This window comes from Pantherophis guttatus, chromosome 4 (assembly GCF_059756535.1).
Source record: "Pantherophis guttatus breed Tessera chromosome 4, ASM5975653v1, whole genome shotgun sequence".
NCBI classification, from domain to species: domain Eukaryota; kingdom Metazoa; phylum Chordata; class Lepidosauria; order Squamata; family Colubridae; genus Pantherophis; species Pantherophis guttatus.
This window is the reverse complement of record NC_142066.1, coordinates 29,636,170-29,659,544: the sequence shown is the minus strand read 5'-3', so window position 1 is coordinate 29,659,544 and position 23,375 is coordinate 29,636,170. Positions and strand designations below refer to the sequence as shown.

At 42.4% G+C, this 23,375-nt stretch overlaps 1 protein-coding gene across 3 annotated transcripts in view; it reads left to right on the top strand.

The window, feature by feature from the left end:
- The window catches only part of LOC117666667 (BAR/IMD domain-containing adapter protein 2-like), a 31,556-nt gene that overhangs the window by 3,002 nt on the left and 5,179 nt on the right, over positions 1 to 23,375 (top strand). For 2 of the 3 annotated variants that reach the window (XR_009622847.2, XM_060692795.2), the window contains exons 2-13: positions 2,428 to 2,503; positions 2,635 to 2,721; positions 7,518 to 7,579; positions 7,815 to 7,886; positions 8,899 to 9,036; positions 13,715 to 13,867; positions 15,892 to 16,086; positions 16,370 to 16,598; positions 17,548 to 17,749; positions 19,774 to 19,845; positions 21,284 to 21,452; positions 21,797 to 21,837. Coding sequence is in view for 2 of the 3 variants with exons in the window: in XM_060692795.2 (XP_060548778.2) it covers positions 2,428 to 2,503; positions 2,635 to 2,721; positions 7,518 to 7,579; positions 7,815 to 7,886; positions 8,899 to 9,036; positions 13,715 to 13,867; positions 15,892 to 16,086; positions 16,370 to 16,598; positions 17,548 to 17,749; positions 19,774 to 19,845; positions 21,284 to 21,452; positions 21,797 to 21,837 (1,496 nt within the window). In the remaining variant the exon portion in view is untranslated. The remainder of the gene's footprint in view (positions 1 to 2,427; positions 2,504 to 2,634; positions 2,722 to 7,517; positions 7,580 to 7,814; positions 7,887 to 8,898; positions 9,037 to 13,714; positions 13,868 to 15,891; positions 16,087 to 16,369; positions 16,599 to 17,547; positions 17,750 to 19,773; positions 19,846 to 21,283; positions 21,453 to 21,796; positions 21,838 to 23,375) is intronic. The other variant, XM_060692796.2, reaches the window with a different exon arrangement.

Here is a 23,375-nt window from a genome sequence, read left to right as displayed (position 1 = left end):
GGATATCTGAAGGGAAGGGGTCAAACATGCATTAAAAAAGGCAAGGGTTTGATTGACAATTATGGGTACCATCTTCATTTTTTGACTCCTGCTAAGCATCAATCCACCACTTGCATGATCTGAGGTAATGAGAGAGAGGTGAACCATCTATGGCTATGCGTGGACCCCAATACACCTTTTTGCTGTTAAGCACTGTTTTCACTTCTTAAAATGTCAGTGTCTTTCACCTTTTATGGGGCTTCAAGGGATGTTACGTTCCTATAAGACCTAAGGCTCCTATTTTAACCCTTGATTGCCCTCCCCCCAGACCAAATATTTAAGCTTTGCTTTCAAGAAGATGGTCCACTTCTGAAGTAGAATAAAAAGGAGTTGAGAGGATTTGCACCCTTATCCTCACTTTTATAATACAACTAGTCCTTGACTTACAACAGTTCATTTAGTGACCATTCAAAGTTACAACTGAAAAATGTGACTTATGACTGTTTTTCACAGTTACAACTTTTGCAGCATTCCCCCCCCCATGATCATGTGATCAAAATTCAGATGTTTGGCAACTGGGTCATATTTATAACTGTTGCTGTGTCTCAAGATCATGTGATCACCTTTTGTGACCTTCTGATAAGCAAAGTTATTGGGGAAACCAGGTTCACTTAACTGGGTTATTAACTTACCAGCTGCAGGGATTCACTTAACAACTACGGCAAGAAAGGTTGTAAAAACTCATTTAACAAATATCTCACTGAACAACAGAAATGCTGGGCTCAATTGTGTTTGTAAGTCAAGTACTATCTGTACTGTATTGTAGTATTATAAAACATAACCCAAAATATTAGCTCTGCTATAGTTCTGTATAGGACCCAATTAGAAAGCTGAAACACAAGTTGTGTCTGAATATGCCTGGAAACTCACTGTTGTCAGACCTGGAAGCCATCTTTTACATTTGGGCCTTCAGGCCTGCCATATTTTTCTATTGTGGGAAAATGGGAGGGGGGATTGCATAGAGTATGGGTGATATCTAGTCAAAATAACATTCCTTTCTCAAAGAGTCAAGGGCGCCTTGCCCTGGCTCTTGGCATCGGATGACTGGGAGGTGTCTCCAGTTTGGACGGTGGATGATTGGACCATGTGATGGACATGTGGGTGCTGGGGAGGAACTTGAATTTTCAATTGGGGGAGGGGAAACCTGGAAACTTTCAGATTCAGGTTTTCCCAGATGTGCCAATATGACATCTTCAATAAAAAGAAACTTTGAGGAACCTCAAGCCTCGGAGTCTTCTTTCATTGGGAGTGTTACTTGGAACCCTGGCAACTGTAGTATAAAGAGCAAATACGCCAAATGAGAACTGCTGTAGCCTCTTATTCAAATCTTTGTCTGTTTTTGAAGTTTGCTAGGTGAAATGGGCTCACACACAATCATACAAAGACACACAAAATCATATTCTCCTCACTTCTGCATCTTTTCCATACTTCTGATCATTGTATTTCTCCCCACACAACCCATATTTTCTTCTCTTTTACTTATATTTATAGTGACCAACGAAGAGTTATTTTCCCCCCAGAAAGCTGTCCTTTAGATTTACTTTCCAAAAACTCACCTTTGTCCTATATTTGGGTTATTTAACTTTTATCATACGAATAGTAACAATTAAATCTTTCATATTCATGTGAAAAATAGGAAAATTAAACTGTATTTATAAAATAAGTGCACATATAGTTTGATTTTAGATACTAGAATATGTGCTTTTTGTAAAGTTTTTCTTGGTTTTCCTCTTAAATTTTCATTTGTAAAGCAAAGTTATAAACATAAACAATTACATTTTTCTCGTTATGAACCTCTCTAAGATATGCCACTTTTTCAGGTTTATCCTTTATTGTTTCAAAGAAAATATGGTGGTTGTACATATATTGGATCTTTTTTCCTAAAAGCTACATCCACTTTCAATCTCAGAAGTTGCTAAAGGTGATCTTGCCAAAGTTTATGTACTTTTAAATTCCTGTTAGATTATACTGGGAAAGTAAAAACATCTTAGATCTATAGAGATTCTCAGTCATCCAAGTCATGGCTGTTCCAAAGTTGCTTTTTCAAAAGCCAACTGGACTTTCTCTATTTTTCTTTGAAGACGTTTTGCTTCTCATCCAAGAAGTTTCTTCAGTTCTAACTGAATGGTGGAGAATGGAAGGATTTATATTTATATTCCTTGCGGTCAAGGAATGCAAATCCTTCCATTCTCTACCATTCGGTCAGAACTAAAGAAGCTTCTTGGATGAGAAGTGAAATGTCTTCAAGGAAAAACAAAGTCCAGTTGCCTTTTGAAAAAGCATCTTTGGGACAATACATTTGACGCTTTCTCTGGAGGTTGTGGAGGTGCTTAATTTTGTATCAGGCTAGAATATTTTACGTTTTATTTTCTTCCCTATTCTGACAAGGTGATTCTGGACCAGTTCAATCCAAGTTTAAGGAATTTTGTTACCATGGGGAAAAGTTATCAAAAAGCCCTCTCAGGTAAGGGAATACCCTATTCCAACTCATTGCCTTTGAATCAGGTCAGCATTGGTCCTTTGAAGGAGAAACATCTGTATTCAGATTTCATTATTTGATGTCTGTTCTCTCCCACTCCCTGTCCATCTTTACAGGAGTTACTGTTGCTGCCAAAGGCTATTTTGATGCTTTGGTGAAACTTGGCGAGTTGGCCAGTGACAGCCAAGGATCCAAAGAGCTGGGTAGGTTTCTTGATTGATCTATTTTGTCTTTTCCAAAACAACAAACAATGTTACCTCTTGTGGCACATTTCTTGTGGAGAATTCTTTATGGCTTCGCCAATGTTCCAGTAAGAGACAAACAGGAGAATTTAGATTTTCTATGATGTTATCCATTCAGTCGAGTCCGATTCTGTGGGCCAGGTCTCACCACATCTTCTGATCTTGCACTATTTCTTTGCTGTGGCTGGTTTCAGCTTGATAGTGTCCAATCCAGTGGTAGGATTCAATTTTTTTTACTACTAGTTTTGTGGGTGTGGCTTGGTGGGCGTGGCGTGGCTTGGTCGGTGTGGCAGCGGAAGGATACTGTAAAATCTCCATTTCCACCTCACTCCAGGGGAAGGTTACTGCAAAATCCCCATTCCCTCCCAATCAGCTGGGACTCAGGAGGCAGAGAATAGAAGGAGGCGGGGCCAGTCAGAGGTGGTATTTACCTGTTCTCCGAACTACTCAAAATTTCCGCTACCAGTTCTCCAGAACTGGTTAGAACCTGCTGAATACCATCTCTGGTCCAGCTGCCATGTTCTTTGATGGCCTGGTTTCGTTTTACCACCAATTCCTTTTACTTTTCTGTAGATTTTCTATAGAGCTTCACAAAGTACAACACAAATAACCTCTTCCTTAACCTTTCAGAGGTTTTGAGACTTCAACTCCCAGAATTCTTAGCCAGTCTTGACAAAGGAAATATTGGGTGGGGGGGGCGGGTGGGGGGGGTTAAAACAGCTTTGGACAGAGTTGGTCAATCAGGCTACATATCTAGACTACAACATTCCAAGTAGGCAATAAGAGGGAAGAAATACAGATAATTCTCAACTTACAACCATTCGTTTAGTGACTATTTGAAGTTATAATGTCACTGAAAAGTGACTTATGACGGTCTTTCATACTTATGACCATTGCAGCATCCCCAGGGTCACGGGATCAGAATTCATGCTCTTGGCAACTGGCATGAATTTATGACAGTTGCATTGTCCCGGGGTCATCTCATCATCATTTGTAACCTTCCCAGCCATCTTCCAAGAAGCGAAATCAATCCAAGAAGCCAGATTTGCTTAATAGCCGTGTGATTCACTTAACAACTACAACGATTCATTCGTGTTGCAAAAAAGATCGTAAAATGAGGCATGATTCGTTTAACAACTGCCTTGGTTAACAATGAAACTTTGGGGCTCAATTGTAGTCATAAGTTGACGATTACATATAGTGTTTTCTGCATTGCTGTGTGGCCATCTAACTGCTGTCTGGATTTTTGCAGCTCAGATATAGTGGCCTGAGTATTGTTGGCTGGAGAATTCTGGGAATTGAAGTCCAGATGTCTTAAAGTTGCCAAAGTTGAGAAAGACTGATTTACATTTTAAAGATTGGCATTGTGACCTGTTCACTTTCCCTCTTTCTGGTTTGCATATGTATATTATGTGATCAGGTACCTTTATAATTTGGCAACCAAATTATACTGGTGGCATCATGGAAACCACCCCCAGAGAGAAGCAACTCCATGTATTTAAGGTAAACTGAAATGAAAAATTTAGTTATGTGTTCAGCAGAATCAGCTGGGAAATTTGCTTCTGCTGTACAGTTTTGTACTAAGGAAGAATTGTCAAACATGCCATTTCCAGCTGAGAAATAGGGATTTTTTTTTTCATATTTAATTATTGTCAGAACCCACCCACCCCCAAATATCAGTAAGTATGCCTATAGATATTCTCAGTCAGGTCATGGTTGTCCCAAAGGTGCTTTTTCAAGAGGCAACTGGACATCCTCTGTTTTTCTTTGAAGACGTTTTGCTTCTCATCCAATATGCAGTACAATGAAGTGAGACATGTGCAGATCTGTATATTGGGGAAGCAAAACAACGATTTCATAAATGCATGGCACAATGTAGGAGAATAAACCCATCAGGACAAGGTTCAGCAATCCGTCTGCATTTAAAAGATAAATGCCACTGTTTTGAAGACCGCAAAGTCCACATTTTGGACAGAGAGGACTGTTGGTTTGAAAGAGGGATCAAAGAGGCCATCTATTGTCAAAATTGAACAGCCCTCTCTCAACAGAGGGGGAGGAACTCGATGGCATCTATTCCAATCGACAACACAGCCCTTTCAGCAGTTCCAAAAAGACTCCACACCCATTTGCACCATTCAGGTGACCCTGAGCACACAGCTAAATGTCTGTGACCCTGAGCACACAGACAAACCTCCAGATGGCCTCAAGGACTCTCTAAAAGAATGCAAATGACCAGATGTTTGCAAGGAGTATTAATCCTCCCCACTATCCAGTCAGAGCTGAAGAACTTTCTTGGATGAGAAGCGAAATGTCTTCAAAGAAAAACAAGAAAGTCCAGTTTATTTATTTATTTATTCAATTTGTATGCCACCCCTCTCCGAAGACTCAGGGCGGCTCACAATGCATTTAAAATCATTATAAAAAACATTTAAGAATTAAAAACAATAAAACTCATTCACACCATTCATAGCCGGATCTCGCCGGATCGCAAGAGCGAGATCAACGGCCCCAGGCCTGCCGGAAAAGCCAGGTCTTCACCGTTTTTCTGAAGGCCAATAGGGTGGGGATGGTCCGGACCTCAGGAGGTAACTGGTTCCAGAGAGCTGGGGCAGCCACAGAGAAGGCCCTCCCCCACGGGCCCGCCAGCCAGCATTGTTTAGCTGACGGGACCCGGAGGAGACCAATTCTGTGGGATCTTACCGGTCATTGGGAGTTATATGGAGTTGCCTCTTGAAAAAGTACCTTTGGGACATCAATAAATATGGTACAGCCCAAGAACAGGCTTATTGCTGATGCAGTTAATTATATAACTATATAACTAAAAGTACCGTAAGGTACTTTTAAGTTATTTGGGGGGCTTTGGGATTTTTAGCATTTTATTTCCTATGAATGCCTCCAGAGTTTCCTTGAGGGCCACAGGAGTTGTTGGAATGCAGATTATGTTTGTAGCAAACATTTTGTTACAAAGCAGAGGACATTATCATTCATGGGTTTAATTAAAACATATTTTGTAAATGAAATTAAGTGTAGGCAGGCTGGTGGACCTAGACCAGTAAATGGCAAGGACAACATTAGACCTGATGTTCTTCTGGCTGTGGATGATGGGACTGGCACGCTTGGAGGGGACTGGTTGCGAAAGGCTGTTCTACACCAATAGATTTTTGCATGTCTCTTAAGTTATTGCTAACTCCTTGTATTTTTTTTTAATGTGGGGATATGCCTGTCTACATTCATGATATACAGGTGGTCCTCGACTTACAACAGTTCACTTAGTGACCATTTGAAATTACAAGGGCACTGAAAAAAATAAGTTATAACAGTTTTTCATACTTACGATTATAGTGGCATCCCCATAATCATATGATCAAAAATTTAGGCATTTGGCAACTGGTTCATATTTATGACAGTTCCAGTGTCTTGGGGTCATGTGATCTCCTTTTGCGACTTTCTGACAAGCAAAGTTAATGGGGAAGCCAGATTCACTTAACAACCATGTTACCAACTTAACAACTGCCGTAATTCACTTAACAACTGTGGTGAGAAAGATCATAAAATGGGGCAAAACTCAGTTAACAAATGTCTCACTTAGAAACAGAAATGTTGGGCTCTATTTTGGTTGTAGATCGAAGACTGCCTGTACAGTTAATCCTCGATTTACAACGACAATTGGGACTGGAAAATGTGATATTAAGTGGTATAGTTGTTAAGTGAGGTATCACATGACTGCACCTGATTTTATGACCTTTTTGTCACAGTTATTAAGCAAGGCAACACATGACAATGATTTGCAACCTTCCCTGCCATTTTCCGTGTGGCTCCGGGATTGTTCAAATATAAATACGAGATGGTTGCCAAGTGCCCAGATTGCAATCAAGTGACTACAGGAAAGCTGCAATGATCATAAGCGTGAAGGCTGGTCATATGTCACTTTTCTCAGCATCGTCATAACTTTGAACAGCTATTAAACAAACGGTCGTAAATTGAGGATTACCTCAATCAGCGTCTCCAATCTTTCCAGTTTGGCAGCACAACCTGGTGTGTGGGGGGGAGTGGCATGCACACGCTTGCACAGCCACATTTGTGCATGTATCATGTGTGCACACCCTCCTCTCGCACGAATGGAGCTTCACGCGTGAGCGGAGGGTGCCTTCGCTCTCGTGCAAAGCTCCACTTGGACGAGCAGCAGACTTGCGTACGAAGCTCCAGTCGCATGAGTAGAGGGCACTTGTGCTCACGTGCAAAGCTTCATTTGCATGAGTGGAGAGCAGTTACATGAATGGAGCACCACCCATTAGTGCAAGTGCCCTCCGCTCGCACAACTGGAGCTTCACATGCCCACACTTGGCCATTTCTCCCGGGGGTTGGGGACCCCTGTAGTACATAAATTTAATCTCTTTAAATTTAAAACGTACCATAACTAAAGTATATAGATCACAGGTTGCTGACTCAAGGCAGAACGTACACAACTGTCTCCAAAGCTCTTTAGAGCAGGGTTTCTCAACTGTGGCAACTTTAAGCTGTGTGGACTTCAACTCCCAGAATTCCCCAGCCAGCATTAAAGTTGTTGAAGTTGAGCATGAAAGGGTTTGCTTTGCTGGTTCCAGTTGAAAGCTGTTTCTTCGGATAACATCAGGGAATGTATTTAACTCCAAAGGAGATTACCCTGGGACAGAGAAAGCAAGCAGGGTACAAAAAGATCTTTAAATGTGGAGGAATTGCCTTGGGTGCATTAACCCTTCAGTTGTCTTGGCCTTCAGGTGACACCTTGTTCCAGATGGCTGAAGTCCACAGGCAGATGCAAGTACAGTTGGAGGAGACGGTGAGTATCTGTATGTGATATTAGCCCAGCACCCAGGCCTGCCAGTATTAGATTAATAGCCTGTTTATTCTGGCACCACATTCTTTTGTCCTGCAGGCCCATTTTTCCCAATACCATGTCAATGTCTCACATCCATTTCTGGGACTCAAAAGAGTGGGGAGGGAGGAAGAAGCACTGATCTCCCTTTGCCCAATTGTCATTTGCCCTTCTCTGCTTTCTCATCCCTTGTTCTTAGCTGAAGTTTTTCCACTCTGAGATGCTATCCCAGCTGGAACACAAACTGGAGCTGGATATCAAATATCTGATGGTAAATGAAAAGATTCATCTACATCTCTCTGTTCCACCATTTCAAATTTATCTCTCTGTGGCTGACCGCCACTTCTTCCTTATTATTATATATTTTATCCAGTCCATAATGGCTGCATTCGCATAGCATGCAGTCATAAACCATGTTGACATAATGTGGTAAGCCAAAACTAAACATGGCTTAAAGAGAGCCCAGCTTTAAGTTTGGGGTTTCTTAAATTAGTGTAGCAGAAGAGCAGGCAGAGCTGGTGGGTGGAGTTAAGCATGTTGCATTCCCATAACAACTCCCCAAGTCCAACCTCTCTTGAATTCCATTGACCCTTATCTGGCACCAATTTTGTGTTGAACTTTAGTTGATCACATTCTTGTATATAGGCTTGAATAAATCTATCCTGCAACCTTACAAAAGGTCCTGATTCTTTGAGCCTGACAGTTAGGTCAGCCAGCATTCCTCGGGGAACCCAGTTTTCCAAATCTAATGACCAAAACATATATTGGATTCCAATTCCCAGAATCTTCCTGTCAATTAAAAGTCTGATCCATCTGGAGGACACCAACATGTGAAATCTAGTATCTCGATTTGGCGTGGATTTTAATTCCCCATCATGTTAGATACAACTTTCCTTCTTGTCAACATTCAGATAGTCCTCGCTTAGTGACTACACTTGGGACTGGCAAAACATCACTTAGGATTTTACTTTTTCATTCTCTATGAACTCTCCTTGTCACAAAAGACAGTCACGTGACCACAGGATGCTGCATGTCATAAACGTGAGGATTGGTCACAAAGCTTTCCCCCACCCCCACCATTGTAACTTTGAACAGTCACTAAACAAAGCAGACAGTAGACGAGGACTATCTGTATGGCCATCTGTTTTTGGCTGAAAAGGATTCAGAACTTGACAGCAATTTAGGAAATATCTGTGCTTTGATATGAAAATCATGGCGTATCCTATACCTTCAAAGTTGATCTGATCGTAATGCTTTGTTTACTCATGTTTCCGAACTTCTAGGCTACCCTGAAAAAATACCAAGCAGAACATCGTGCCAAAGCTGAATCAATTGAAAAGTGTCAGACTGAGTTGAAGAAACTGCGGAAGAAATGCCAGAATAGCAAAAACCCAATGAAGTATGGGGATCGTGAAGTGCAGGTAGGTTTAATGGAGAAGGGAAGGGAGAATAACATTGCAAGAGGAAATATTAAGAAAACAATGAGAACATTGAGAACTTCTGGAGGAGATAAAGGTCATATCCTGTCAGAAATGGATGTGTGGGATTCAGGCCACTGATGAATCAGCCAGACTTCACCAGTTCAGTGGACATGTTTATATATAAGCTGTACATAAAAGATTACAGGCCAAACTCCCTTCTGCTGCGTTCTACAAATGATCTATTCAACCAGGCAGATTTATCAACTTTGCACAGAACTGACTCTTCAGACTAATTTCATGGGGTTTTACTCTTTACAAAAGCTTCTGTATTAATACTTTCCTTTTTGTTTAAGCAGGTTTGTTGCTGGATTTATTGTGTTGTGTTGTGTTTTGTAAACACAACTCCTTCCTGGCCCGGTTCTGAACAGCTCAAGGCTTGGTAATGGGCTGCAGCCCGGAGGTTGGGATGGCTAGCTGGGGAGTTCTGGGAATTGAAGTCCACACGTCTTAAAAAGTGGCTGAGGTTGAGAAACACCGATTTACAGTCACAAATGGCTGCATTCATAGAATACACTGGACCAAACCCAACCCAAACACATTTATGGTTCAGTGAGGTTTGTGTGAATCAGGCCAACTGAAAGCACAATTTTTGATTCATAATTGTTAAATGTGGCAGACTCCAGCCTGGCTTTATTTATTCCATACCATTTTCCTTTGTATAGGTAAGCTCACTTCCCTTATGCATCATGCTCATAACATATATTTTCCTGCACGGCACAAGAGCAGCCACTAATATGGATCAGCAGTGAGGAAATGCATGTTATAGTAGCATAAAGCTACACCACCTTCAACCTGTCAATCAACATGTGTTGCTTTCAATCCTCATAATCATCCAACAAGGCCATTCCACTTAACAACTACAGAATGAATCCAGCACATCTGGAGAGCATCAGATTGTGATACGCTAAGCAATTCTACAAATGGCATGAATAGAAGATGATGGTTTACAGTGGCCATTGCAGTTCTACCTATTTGAATAGCTTAGGTGTACATGATTACTGCTAACAACTTACAGGAGGAAGTGGGTTGACTCTGGAAATAAATTGACAGAGAGTTGAATAACCACAGATGCTAAATAGATGTTATTAGATGCTAAAATCCAGGCAGCGCATAAGCACATTTCCTCCAAAAATATACTTTTAATAATTTGGCTTGTACAAAGAATATCGCTTTGCTGTATCTTGTATCTAGTTAGGACATCTTACAAGGATATGCTGCATTTAAAAAATCTGACAAAATTTGAGGCCTGCGTTGTTTTGTGGCACTAAGAATGCAAATTGATGCAATCTGGATGCAAAAAAAGATATGGGGGGAAATGCTTGAAAGATTGGGTCTCTGCAGTCTTTCAGAGTGGCCTCTTACTCTCAGTTGTGCATCAAGAATTGTATCTGCAGTGCAAAAATGAAACCTGGCAGCTGTTGCTCCCTCCCCTTCCCATGTATGTCTGGGTCACTGCCTTCTCCTTGGGTTGCTGTCTGATGCTTGGAGATTGGGGTCACTAAGAAGGTGAGGTCTTGAAAGGATTTAATATTCTGTGGCCATTTGGAGCTTAAAGAGATAAGCTCTGTGGAGGGGCTACCTGTGATAAAGAAAAAAAAATCACCCTGATGCACAGATTGTTTTACACACCTGCTCATAAATGCACACACAGTTTTGCATACAATGTCCATGAACAGGCCCTGTTCTTGTGCAAAATATTTGCAGGCCCTGTTCTTATGCAGATCATTTTTAGAACCCTATTTCTACATGTATTTGCCTTGCTGGATCCCTGTTAAGTATCTGTAGTGTTCCTTTTGCATCATTTTTTCTCATGCACAGTAACTCCTCAACTGTTCCCCTTTGAGCTTTAAAGGAGATGGATGCAGTCCTAAAAAAAAAAAATCAAAAAGCAAGCCAGAAATCTAGTTTACTGTACAGTATTGCACCAGAAAGTAGGCCACTCACCAGTGTGGTCTTGTATCTGCCGGGTGTGCCCAGGCTGGCATGCTGACACAACTCATCCTGCATTCACACTGCTTCCTCCTGGCTCCCTGACTCACTCTGGGCTAGTGCCCTGCATCCCCTATTTATCTTCCTTCCTCCCCTCCCCATCCTGGGAATCCCCACAGCAAGCTTTGGACTCCTTTTGTCAACCTTGTTGCCACAGTAACCATTACTTCAGGATCAAGGCCTGCTGCAGCTGGGGGTAGGGGGGGCAGTAAGAAAGGGGGACAGGATAACCCTTTATTGCCCGTATCTTCTGAGATTGCCCGCTGCCTGCTAGCCTAAGGTGCCGATAATGGAAAATCTAGCTCTTAGTGCCGATGATGGAGTATCCAGCGCTTAACACAAATCTGAGCATTTTCTTCCTTTTTTGTGTGATTGCGATGATACAAGCTGGACAAAGGGATTGAAGTTCCATGAAATGTTTTAGGGTCCCTTTAAAAAATGTTTAAGGATGGTACCAATAAAGGAGAATATTTGTAGCTCAGGGTTGAATTAAGGGTGCTTGATGCTCTCTGAGCTTGGTTGTTTTTTGCAGATGTCTCATTACCCAAACTAGGTAATATCATCTGTGCTCTTGATGCTCCAGAGCGCACTGATGATGTTACCTAATTTCAGTGGTGGGATTCAAATAATTTAACAGCAGGTTCTCTGCCCTAATGACTGGCTGGGTGGGCATGGCCAGGGAGTGTGACAGGCAGCACTCAGCCTCCTGCAACCCCCTGGGAGCAAAAACAGGGTGCAGGGCCCGATTTTGCTCCCAGGAGGCTGCAGGGAGGCCTACTAGGCTCAGAACCTAGTAGGCCACCCTGCATTTACCTGGAAGCCAAATGGGGCGTATGGGGACTCTTGGAAGGGGCGGGGTGGAGCAAGGCGGGGCCAGCCAGCAATTTAACAACCGGTTCTCCCGAATGAGCTGAATCCCACCACTGCCTAGTTTGGGTAATAAACATCTGCAAGAAAACAAGCTCAGAGAGCACAGAGTACCCCTCATTTAAGGAGGGTGTCAGAAACCAGGGAGTCTTGTACCCTTCTGGGTTTTGGACCACACGTATCACGCATCATCTGTGCACAAAGCAGCCGTAGATTGTGGGAAAATCTAATGTATCTCGAAAATGACAGACCGCTGTTCCTTTAACCATATGCTAGCGATAATAATATGCGTGAGTCATGCAATGTGCTTAGGATCCAGTAGAGGCTGGAGCAGAAAAATAAGGGAGAAATTATGTCTGGTAAATGTTAAAACCTGAATACAAAATAGAATGTTTCAGTTCTGATCTTTAGGACAAATTGAAGGAATTGAAATAACTAACCAATCAACAAAATATTGCAGATAAGGGGGTTGGGGTCCCACACCCCAACCCCCTTATCTGCAATATTTTGTTGATTGGTTAATTATTTCAACTCCTTCAATTTGGACATCAAAAGTGGATATGAAATAATAATAACATAACAGCAACAATAATAAGTACATTCTACTCTACTTATAACTGGGCGCATTTTAACCAGCTGCATTTTCAAGAGCCCTGACAAATGGTAATCGCAAAAATTCTTAAGGTTGCTGAATAAATTACACGAATTATTTAGATATGCCAACGTAAAGATGCCTTTGAGTTAGGGTCAGCTCATGGTGACTTCTTAAAACTATGCAGAATTTTTTAAGAAGAGTTTGGAAATCAGTCAACCCTATTTAATATCCAGCCAAAGTTGAGGTTCCTTTTGCTGAAACAAGTTATTTAGAGCCCGAGTCCTATATAACTACACTAGTAGGGCTTACTTCTTAGTAAACCTGTGGAGAAAGAGACTGGTACACTCCAAACCATTTAATTTTGCTGAAGATAATGGGAATATAAATCCAATGCATCAGAAGAGCAGCACACTAGGTAAGATTGGTCCAGTATATATTTGTATGGTGTTGTCTCTGATAAGTAGGCATTATGGAGCCTGCTGTTCTCCAAAAATATGGGCCCTGCTGGCTGGGGATTCTAGGAGCTGTAGTCTGCACACTGATTGGAGAAAGTTGATGTTTGTGGTACCTGGATTTTGTATAATGGGGGTATCTTCAAAATATGGTCAAGAAAGTCAGGATATTGGATTAAAATGATTAATTTAAGGTCCAACCCTTAAAAAAAACCACTTTAAAAAAAGGGTGAGTTTTAACTGCACCATTGTGGACAGCATCTAGACCAGTGATTCTCAAGCTGTGGGTTGGGACCCCTTTGGGGGTCAAACGACCCTTTCACAGGGGTCCCCCAAGACCATCCGAAAACACATATTTTCAATGGTCTTAGGAATAATTTTATGGTTGGGGGTCACCACAACATGAGGAACTGTATTAAAGGGTCGCGGCATTAGGAAGGTTGAGACCCACTGATCTAGACCAATGTTTCCCAATGGTAGCCATTTTAAGATGTCTGGACTTCAATTCCCAGAATTCCCAGAATACTCCCAGAGTATTCTGGGAGTTGAAGTCCAGACATCTTAAAATGGCTACCGTTGGGAAACACTGATCAAGACTTGCATGACCACACCCTGAGGACATTATCTGCCATGAAGCTTTGCTCTCGATTAAACAAGATGGCCATTGTCCTATCTCTGGATCAATTGGGGAGTGTCTGCTCTCTTTCTATCTTAGTATGTGGAAATCATGAGCACCAAGCAGAGCGAGCTGGATCAGTTTGTGGCAGAAGGCTACAAAGCAGCCCTGACGGAGGAACGGCGCCGATACTCATTCCTGGTGGATCGCCAGTGTGCTGTTTCCAAGCACTTCAGCAATTATCATAGCAAGGTGAGCTGCTTCTCTTTTCTCTCCTCTCCTTCCACCTCCCAGCATATGAATTGGGTTCAGATTCACCCTAGACGTCCTCTAGCAAACATGGAAACAAGGACTCCCGTGAACATTGTGGTTCTATATTTGCAACAGAGGTGTCAGAAAAACTTTAGTTGTGATCACTATCCTGCCTTTTTTGACCCTGTCTCTGTGGTTACTTCTTGCAGTGTGGAGGTATAGTATTCCCCCTGTTTAATTACAAATGGTCCTTGACTTACAACCATTCATTTAGTGACTGTTCAAAGTTATAGCGGCATTGAAAAAATGACTTATGTCCGGTCCTCGCACTTGTGACCATTGCAGCTTTCCGTGATAAAAATTTGGCTTGGCAACCTGCATATATTTATAATGGTTGCAGCATCCCAGGGTCACCATTTGTGACCTTCCCAGACAGCTTCTGGCAAGCAAAGTCAATGGGAGATGCTGGATTCACTTAATGACTGCCTGATTCATGTAACAACTGCAATGATTCACTTAACCATGGCAAAATAGGTTCTAAAATGGGGCAGGACTCACTTAATAACTGCCTTGCTTAACAACAGAAATTTTGGTTGCCATTGTGGTCTTAAGTCAAGGCCTACTTGTAGAATCAAATAATTGGGAAGGCAGCATGAGATTCCCAGGATGTCGTCTTGATTCCCAGAGGGAAAACCAAAAATATATATTCCTGCTGGAACGTCTAGTGGGAAATAAATATAGAATTTCTCTAAAGTAAAGAAGAAGAAATTAGAAGTGGTGTTAAGGACATCTGTTTATTCAATGTGAATGGCACAGAGACTTTCTGCCAGGGGTGGTGATAGTTACTGAGACTGCATCAGGTTTAATGTTTACAACTAAGCTTCCTGTCAACGCTTGGAATCAAAGGCAAGCAGAGTCCAAGACAACATTTTCCTTCCTCAAACTAGGAAGCAATTGTTTGTTAATACAGTTCAGTGGATTTTCTACTGTTGGCAAATTTTAGAGAGAAAGGGTATAAATAAAGGAAAATGTTTGTAACTCAGGATTGAAATGAGGGGTCCTTGGTCTCTCTGAGCTTGGTTGTTTTCTTGCAGGCGTTTCATCATCCAAACTAGGTAACCTCATCAGTGCTAGTAGGAGGTGGGATTTGCTCTCTTTTTATATTCCAGTGGCTTGCTCTTTGGTGAAAGTTGTCTTGGTGGGTTTTTGGTTGGGTTGTTTACAGTTAGCTTGTTTGGCAGTTCTTTGATTGGGATATTGTGCACTTCTTGATTGTTGTCTGATTATTATCTGCAAGAATGGTAGCAAAAGCAATAGCACTTACACTTATATACAGCTTCAAATGCTTTACAGCCCTCTGTCAACTCTGAAACGGATCGAGCCCATGGCAGCCATCTTCCATTTCTCAAGTTGACACACAGCTCCAGGAGGGTGGGGAGAGGAATGGAATGTGATCCAGCTAAAACAACCTACTATCTTGTGGGAACCAAGGTTGCTCCCAACAGGTGCTGGCCAGAGACTGAGACTGGTAGGTTTTGGCTGAATCGCATTCCATTCCTCTCTTCCCTCTCCCCCCGCCCCCCGAGCTGTGTGGCAACTTGAGAAATGGAAGATGGCTGCCGTGGGCTCAATCCATTTCAGAGTTGACACCCTCTTTAAGTGGTTTACAGAGTCAGCATATTGCCCCCAACAATCTGGGTCCTCATTTTACCAACCTCGGAAGGATGGAAGGCTGAGTCAGCCTTGAGCCTGGTGAGAATCGAACTGCCAAACTGCTGGGAGCCAGCAATCAGCAGAACCAGGCTGCAGTACTGCATTCTAACCCAATAGTGGGTCCCCAGTTCGCATTGGTTCTATAGCCCCACTGCGAACTGGTAGTAAAGATAAGTAGAACCCACCCCTGTTCTAACCACTGTGCCACCACAGCCCTAACCAAGCTTAGAGAGCACTAGAAACTCTTCAGAAAGGGTATAACCTGGCTTGCTAAAAGGATGATCAGACTACCATCATTTCATTTGCAACAGGTGCGGGAGCTGTTGTCAGGCAGACTGCCCATTTGGCAAACATCATGCACCCAACCAACTCGTTTACCTGAGCGGGCATTGGCTCTGGTCAAGCTCACTGCCAACAACACCACAGCTGGCATTTCTGTTCCAGGCATGGATCCCCTCCTTGTCTCCAAGACCCTGGAAGAGCCTTTAGAATTGGGACAAAATCACGTGAGTGTTTGTAGGTCAGGGCCGATAAACAGGATGTTAGCTTTTCCCTTTGCCTTCACTGTTGGGTTTGAATTTCCAAAAACCATGGAGGTCTCCAAATGGCAGATTCTGATATGGCCTGGAGCAGGAATGGAGAGGGTTTTCTTGGCCTTTAGGCCATGGAAGAAGATGCATTACTTCTACAGGAGAAAAAAAAAAAAGAAGAAGAAGGGATGCTTCTTAAAACGTGTATGAGATCTCATCGGTGCCCTGCGTTTATTCATTCCTAACTTATCTCCCACAGCGGACTTCAATCCAGGAAGGAACACTGCTGTTAAATGGGGATTTGCACCGTGGGCGAGGATCCCGTGACTTCAATCACCTGTCAGTCAGTGAGCCCCTCACCACCACCTCAGGTCTGATCCCCACCCAGCCCACTCAGAGTCCTTCACAAATCAAGATTGCTGACAGTTATTCTTGCACTCTGCCAATGCCACGCAAGATGTCCATGGAAACCCGCCTGGCAACTGTAGGTGAGTAGTCTGCATTTGTTCTAATTTGCATCCCATTCTGAGTCCATCCATCTTCTTTCAGCCAATATATCCTTCGGCAATAGCGGTACGGTAGTTCTCGACTTATAACCACAATTGAGCCCCAAAATTATGTTGCTAAGTGAAACATTTGTTACGTGAGTTTTGCCCCATTTTACGACCTTCCTTGCCACAGTTGTGAAGCGAATCATTGCAGTTGCTGAGTTAGTAGCAAGGTTGTTAAATGAATCTGGCTTCCCCATTGATTTTGCTTATCAGAAGTTTGCAAAAACTGATCACATGGTCCCACAACATGGCAAATATATCAAATATAAATATGAACCACTTGCCAAGCTCCCAAATATTGATCGCATGACCATGTAACAGTGTGAAAAATGGTCCTAAGTCACTTTTTTCAGTGCCGTTGTAATTTTGAACAGTCACTAAATGAACTGATGTAAGTCGAGGACTACCTATAGAGTTCCAGGATTTTGGCATTTGATCCTTCCTGTTCTCCCTAAATACTGATCTGGAGTGTTGGGAGAATGTAAATGCTTTGCAAGAAGATGAATAAAATCTATTTTTCATTATTTTGGAACTGAGGACACTGGTTGAAAGATGCAAAAATGTCAAGAGAAGTCCAACATTTTCTGTGAGGGAAAGACAAGACCTCCTTATGGAGTTACTCTTACATGGAATTGCAACCTGGTGTCCTGTCCCTAATACAGAAGTCTCCAAACTTGGCAACTTAAGACTTGTGGACTTCAACTCTTGGAATTCCTCTGCCAGTCATGCTAGCTGATTTGAAGTCCACCCATCTTCAAGTTGTGAAGGCTGAGAAACATTGCTTGAGGGTTTACTTTGCCTAAGGAGAAAAAAGCAGGGGAGAAACATAACCAACCTCACAGGAATGCCATTAATTTCCACCTATCCTCCCCACCCTTTCTCGCAGTAGAGAACAAGACCCTGCCCCGCATTAATCCTCTTTCAATCCTGCCTCCACGTTCCGAGCGTCCAAGAGTCCAGGCAATCTTCTCCCATTCGGCAGGAGAGAACAGCACTCTTCTCAACTTCCAAGAGGGAGATATCATCCTTTTATTGGTGACTGAGGCGAGGGATGGCTGGCATTATGGGGAAAACGAGACAACCAGAATGTGAGTGAAAACCCCTGTATTCCTTTTGCCCTAGAAAAGCTAGATTACGTAGTTCTCCACTTACGACTGGTCACTTAGTAGCAGACTGAAATTATGACAGACTCAAAAAAAAGGGGGGGGACTTACGATCCAGGTCTGAAGTTTCAAGGGTCAGCCCCACTCCCAGGTGGTCATTTGCAGTGTCCTGTGGTCACTTGACCACATTTTACAATAGTTTTGCTGCAATCTGGTATGCTATTTCCAGTTTTTGGCAAAACCACACCCATAGCGAACAATTGGTTTATTTATTTATTGTTTTATTTATTTATTGGTTCGATTTATATGCCGCCCTTCTCCGGAGACTCAGGACGGCTTACAATGCGTTAAGCAATAGCCTTCATACTTTCGTATATACCTGCTTAGTAGGGTTTCGGCCCCCCCTAAGTGGTGTTCTTTTTTATACGAAGTCAGGTTATTGCCCCCACAATCCGGATCCTCATTTTACCTACCTCGAAAGGATGGAAGGCTGAGTCAACCTTGAGCCTGGTGAGATTTGAACTTGCAGTAATTGCAGGCAGCTGGTGCTATTTTAACAGCACTTAGTCAGCTGCGCCACCAAGGCTCTTGGTTTATTTATTTATGTATTTATTTATGTATTTATTTATTTATTTATTTGTTTGTTTGTTGCATTTCTATACCCCCAACTCCCTGGGGACCACCTAACAGCCACTGTAATTCACTTAATGACCATGGTGATTTGCTTAACAACCATTGGAAAATAAGTCATAATTTTTTTTTTTACAACCATTATGACTTATGACCATAATGGGCAGCTTCCATTACGGTTGTAACTTGAGCACTACTTATATTCTCTTTCCCATTTGTAGACTGGATCCCTCCAGTCAGTTTGTCTCTATTTACAAGAATGCAGTGGGCAACTCATATGTGAGAGTCATGACATTTAAATAAAAGGCTTCCCTATTAAAAGAGGAGGGTCCCATCGAGTTGGAGAAGAGGCATAGCTCTCTAGTTAAGAGATTCCAGATAGCTGCCTGGGATAAGAAAGAGCATCAACCACAGTGGGCAGTCCTGACTAAAACAAATCAAAAGTTCACATTTGTTTGTTTGTTTGTTTATTCATTTATAGAGTTTATAGAATTTATAGAATTTATATGGCTGTCCACTCTCTTTCAGTGACTATAGGCAGCTTACAAAAAATAAAAATCCAATATAAAAATGTAAAAATAATACCCCTCCTCCACTCTCCCTGGCATAATAATACCCCTCCTCCACTCTCCCTGGCAATCAAACAAGCCACTAGATGGGCTTTGGATTCCTCAGACCCATTGGCAAAACCAGGTTTCCAGGACCATGAGAAAGAGTTAAAGTGGGGGCCAGTCTAATCTCCATGGGAATGATGTTCCAAAGGGAGGGGGCACCATGGAGAAGGCCCTCATTCTTGATCCAGTCAGTTGTACCTCCTCAGGAGTGGAGACCCACATCATTCCTGGCCTCCCCGGTGGGTCGAGTGGATGTAAGCGACTGCAAACTGACATTGCTCTGACCCAGAATATGCTTTGGTTTTGGCTGAGCCAGTTGTGGCTGAGCCAGCCTGTTGTAGTTTCTAAATCATGTATTGTGACTTGACATTAACCTATCCATAAATCCAATCATCTCAAACCCATTTATTTTTGATAACCTCCTCTGAGGTATTTCAAGTTGAAAAATAGCAATTGGTCACAAAGTGCTTTGTGAAGTCTGTGGCGGAGCAGGAATTTGAATCTAGTTCTCTTTGTTCCTAATCCAAGATTCAAACCACTATATTTGATTCCCCTCCATAAAAATTCAGGCAGAGTGGGGGTAAGAGTTTACAAAGATTGCCTGAATTCTAGCTTTCCTCTTTTTATTACTTTATTCCATCATTTTTTTTAACCTTAACAATGGATCCAATTTGATGCCTCCCCTCCTTCAGATGAGGGTAGAAAATGTAAAAGAGGTTTTGTGTTCTTCTTTCTGTCTTAAATATTTGTGCCTCACACTTTCAGGAAAGGTTGGTTTCCGTTTTCCTACACACGACCCTTTCCTTCAGCTGAAGGAGCTAACAAACTACTCAGCAGGTAAGTCCTGGCACCTCAGTCTTGCAATTTAGAAAGAAAACTAATTGTTGTCCTTGACTTACGACTGGTTACTTAGCAACCATTAAAGTTCCAACAGACATACCTGGGGTTACTTGTGACCACACTGCGTGGTAAACTGGACCATGTTTACTACCATTTGCAATGTCCCACAGTCACATCAAGGGACGCAGTGGCTCAGTGGCTAAGATGCTGAGCTGGTCGACCGAAAGGCTGGCAGTTCAGTGGTTCGAATCCCTAGTGCCGCGTAACGGGGTGAGGTCCCGCTACTTGTCCCAGCTTCTGCCAACCTAGCAGTTCGAAAGCACATAAAAAATGCAAGTAGAAAAAATAGGGACCACCTTTGGTGGGAAGGTAACAGCGTTCTGTGTGCCTTTGGCATTTAGTCATGCTGGCTACATGACCACGAAGATGTCTTCAGACAGCGCTGGCTCTTCGGCTTTGAAACGGAAATGAGCACTGCCCCCTTGAGTCAGGAACAACTAGCACATATGTGTGAGGGGAACCTTTGCCTTTACAGTCACATCACTGTGTTTTGCTTCCTGATTTTAACAAAACCTCACCCAGGGTGAACCATGGGTTCACTTAATGACCACGGATTTGCTTCACAACCACAGTAATTCTCTTAGCAACTGCCACAGTTTACTTTTGATTAGGTGAAAACCGTGGGAATCTTCAGAGTCTGTTTTCACCAGATTTGTGCCAATATGATATATTCAATAAAGCTATTCTTTGAGGAATCCACCTGCCTCAGAGTTTTGCTTAGTATGAGTCTATTACTTGGAACCCTGACAGATAACAGGATACCTCCATCCCTTTGCTTCCGCAATCCACATGGCTCTCCCATTAGCTACAGGATCAGTCAGTACCTGCTGTATGGGTTGATCCAGAAGATGCAAAAGCTCCTTTTTCCTTTCCACATTAACAGAATAACAGAGTTGGAGGAGACTTTGGAGGTCTTCTAGTCCAACCCCCTGCTCAGGCAGGAAACCCTATAGCAGTTGACAAATTTGATTGTCCAATCTCTTCTTAAAAGCTTCCAGTATTGTATCATTCATAAGTTCTGGAGGCAAGAAGTTCCATTGATTAATTGTTCTGCTATGAAATTTCTTCTTAATTCTAGGTTGCTTCTCTCCTTGATTAGTTTCCATCCATTGCTTCTTGTCCTACCTTCAGGTGATTTGGAGAATAGGTTGCCCTCCCTCTTCTTTGTGGCAGCCCCCCCCTTAGGTTAAAAGAGGTACATGCCTTGACATTCAGGTTCCCCTGACAAAAAGAGTTGGATTAATGGAATATATCTGGAAGGCTTGGAGCTAGTCTTTAGATTCCTTCAGGAAGTAGTGTATTGTGTAGAAATCCAGACAGGCATTGGGTAGAAATCCTCATCAGAAATCCTCACCTAACCTTTGTCTGTCACTAGTGGCTTCTCTCTTAGCAAGATGAACAGTAGCAGCACAGGAAATTTGGATCGAGCTGGATCTCCTCCTGCTGGACCTGATGGGGAAGATGATTTAAGGTTTGGCCCTTCGGCTCGTATCTGTGCATCTCGACAACGACCTTACAGCATGTTAAATCCAGACCTGTCACAGGTGAGTTTCATGGGGGAAGGGGAAGGGAGGGGAGGGAAGGAGGGAGGGAGGGAGGGAGGAAGGGAGGGAGGAAGGAAGGAAGGAAGGAAGGAAGGAAGGAAGGAAGGAAGGAAGGAAGGAAGGAAGGAGAGAGCGGGAAAGGAAGATGAGAGTGGAAGGAAGGAAAGGAAAAATGGAAGGAAGGGAGAAATATGAGAAAAGGAAGGAGGGAAGAAAGGAAGGACCTGTATTTGCCCATTGCCATCTGTAAGTGGTGTCCATTGTGCAAGGCCCTGGATTTGGGCCATGAACAGAGAAGGATCCCTTAATTTCTGAATGCATTTTTCCTTTATTTTACTTTCCAGTTGGCAAATGAGTTTGGAAGTCCAACTGCCTCTCCTTCAAGGTGAGAAACCTCCTGTCATCTCTTGTTTTCATACTGTGGGATCTCTTGTGTGCCTTGTTCTGGCATTATCTTGTGGGCCTGTGCTTTAGAATACAGAATTCACCTTATGTGGTTGGGTATTAGCTCTGTAATTCTGGTTTTATTGGTTGAAGTGTGTTTCATAGGCAGAAAAAAAATGAATGTGAAACTTCTAAATAATAAACCAGCACTCCACATCTAAGGCTAGTTTAAAACCTGAATATGCTGATTTTATATTGTAGCTGCAGGTTGTTTTTTAGCAGTTTTTATTATAATCGGTTAACTAATAAAACATTGAGAGGTTTTATAGTGAGAGAAAATTATGCTTGTGCAAAATTACCTAGAATACATAATCCATTTTTTGTACAGGCTGCCCTTCTCATACGATCACAAGTGGGACCTGGTTTTCCTTTGTTAAGCAAGGCAGTTGTTAAGTGAGCCGCTCCCAATTTTACAACCTTTTTTGCCATGGTTGTTAAGCAAATTGCTACTCTGATTACATTAATCAGGTGGTCATTCATGTAACGGTCATTAACCGAATTTGGCTTTCCCCACTGACTTTGCTTGTTGGAAGCTGGCCAGGAAGGTCACAAATGGCAGTCATATCATTCTAGGATGCTTCAACCATTGTAAATACATACTGGCTATCAAGTATCAACATTTAGATCATGTGATTGTAGAGATGCCGGAGTGGTCATATGTGCAAGTTACTGATCGTAAATCGCTTTTTAAAAATCCTGTTGTAACTTTGAACATTTGTTAAACAAATGGTTGTAAGTCAAGGACTTAAAATATCAGTTTGGTGGTCACTTCAAAGTGTTCATTTTAGCCTATAAAACAGGGGTGGGAAATGATGGCCCTTTTATGACTTGTGAACTTCAACTCCCAGAATTCATAAAGGAGCCATTATTCCCTCCCTCTGTTATAATAGCAAAGGATTTTTCAGGAAAGAGCCAGGGAACTGCTTGCTGACAGAAGTTCTCCCGGCAATCATTTTTCTTCACTGTTTAGACCAGCAGTCCCCAACCTTTCTGTCTTGGCGGCCTGGCACGCTGGCAGAGAGAGAGGGGATAGTTCTGTGTGAGTGGCAGGCATGCCCATGCGATTGTGCACAGCTACTTCTATGGAGTGGAGCTACACATGTGTGAATGCTTGCATGGCCCAGTTCTGAATAGACCATGGACCGGTAGTGGGGGGTTTAGACATTAAACCAGAGGCCTTATGATTCCTCTAAGCCAGTAGTTCTCAATTTTTTCTTCACCACAGACCACTTTAAATACTTTTTGTGGCCACAGACCCCCCAAGACTTAACTCAAAATTTACATCATAATGTTTCTTCAAGCCTTCGTGGACCCCCTGTGACAATATCATGGCCCCTCCCTCAGGGGTCCATGGACCACAGGTTGAGAATCACTAATGTAAGCCATTTTAAACCAGTTTTATTCACCACCAAACTGTTTAATGTTTTATATTTAAAACATTCATTTTTAAAAATCTATGCTATGCAACAATTCTACTGC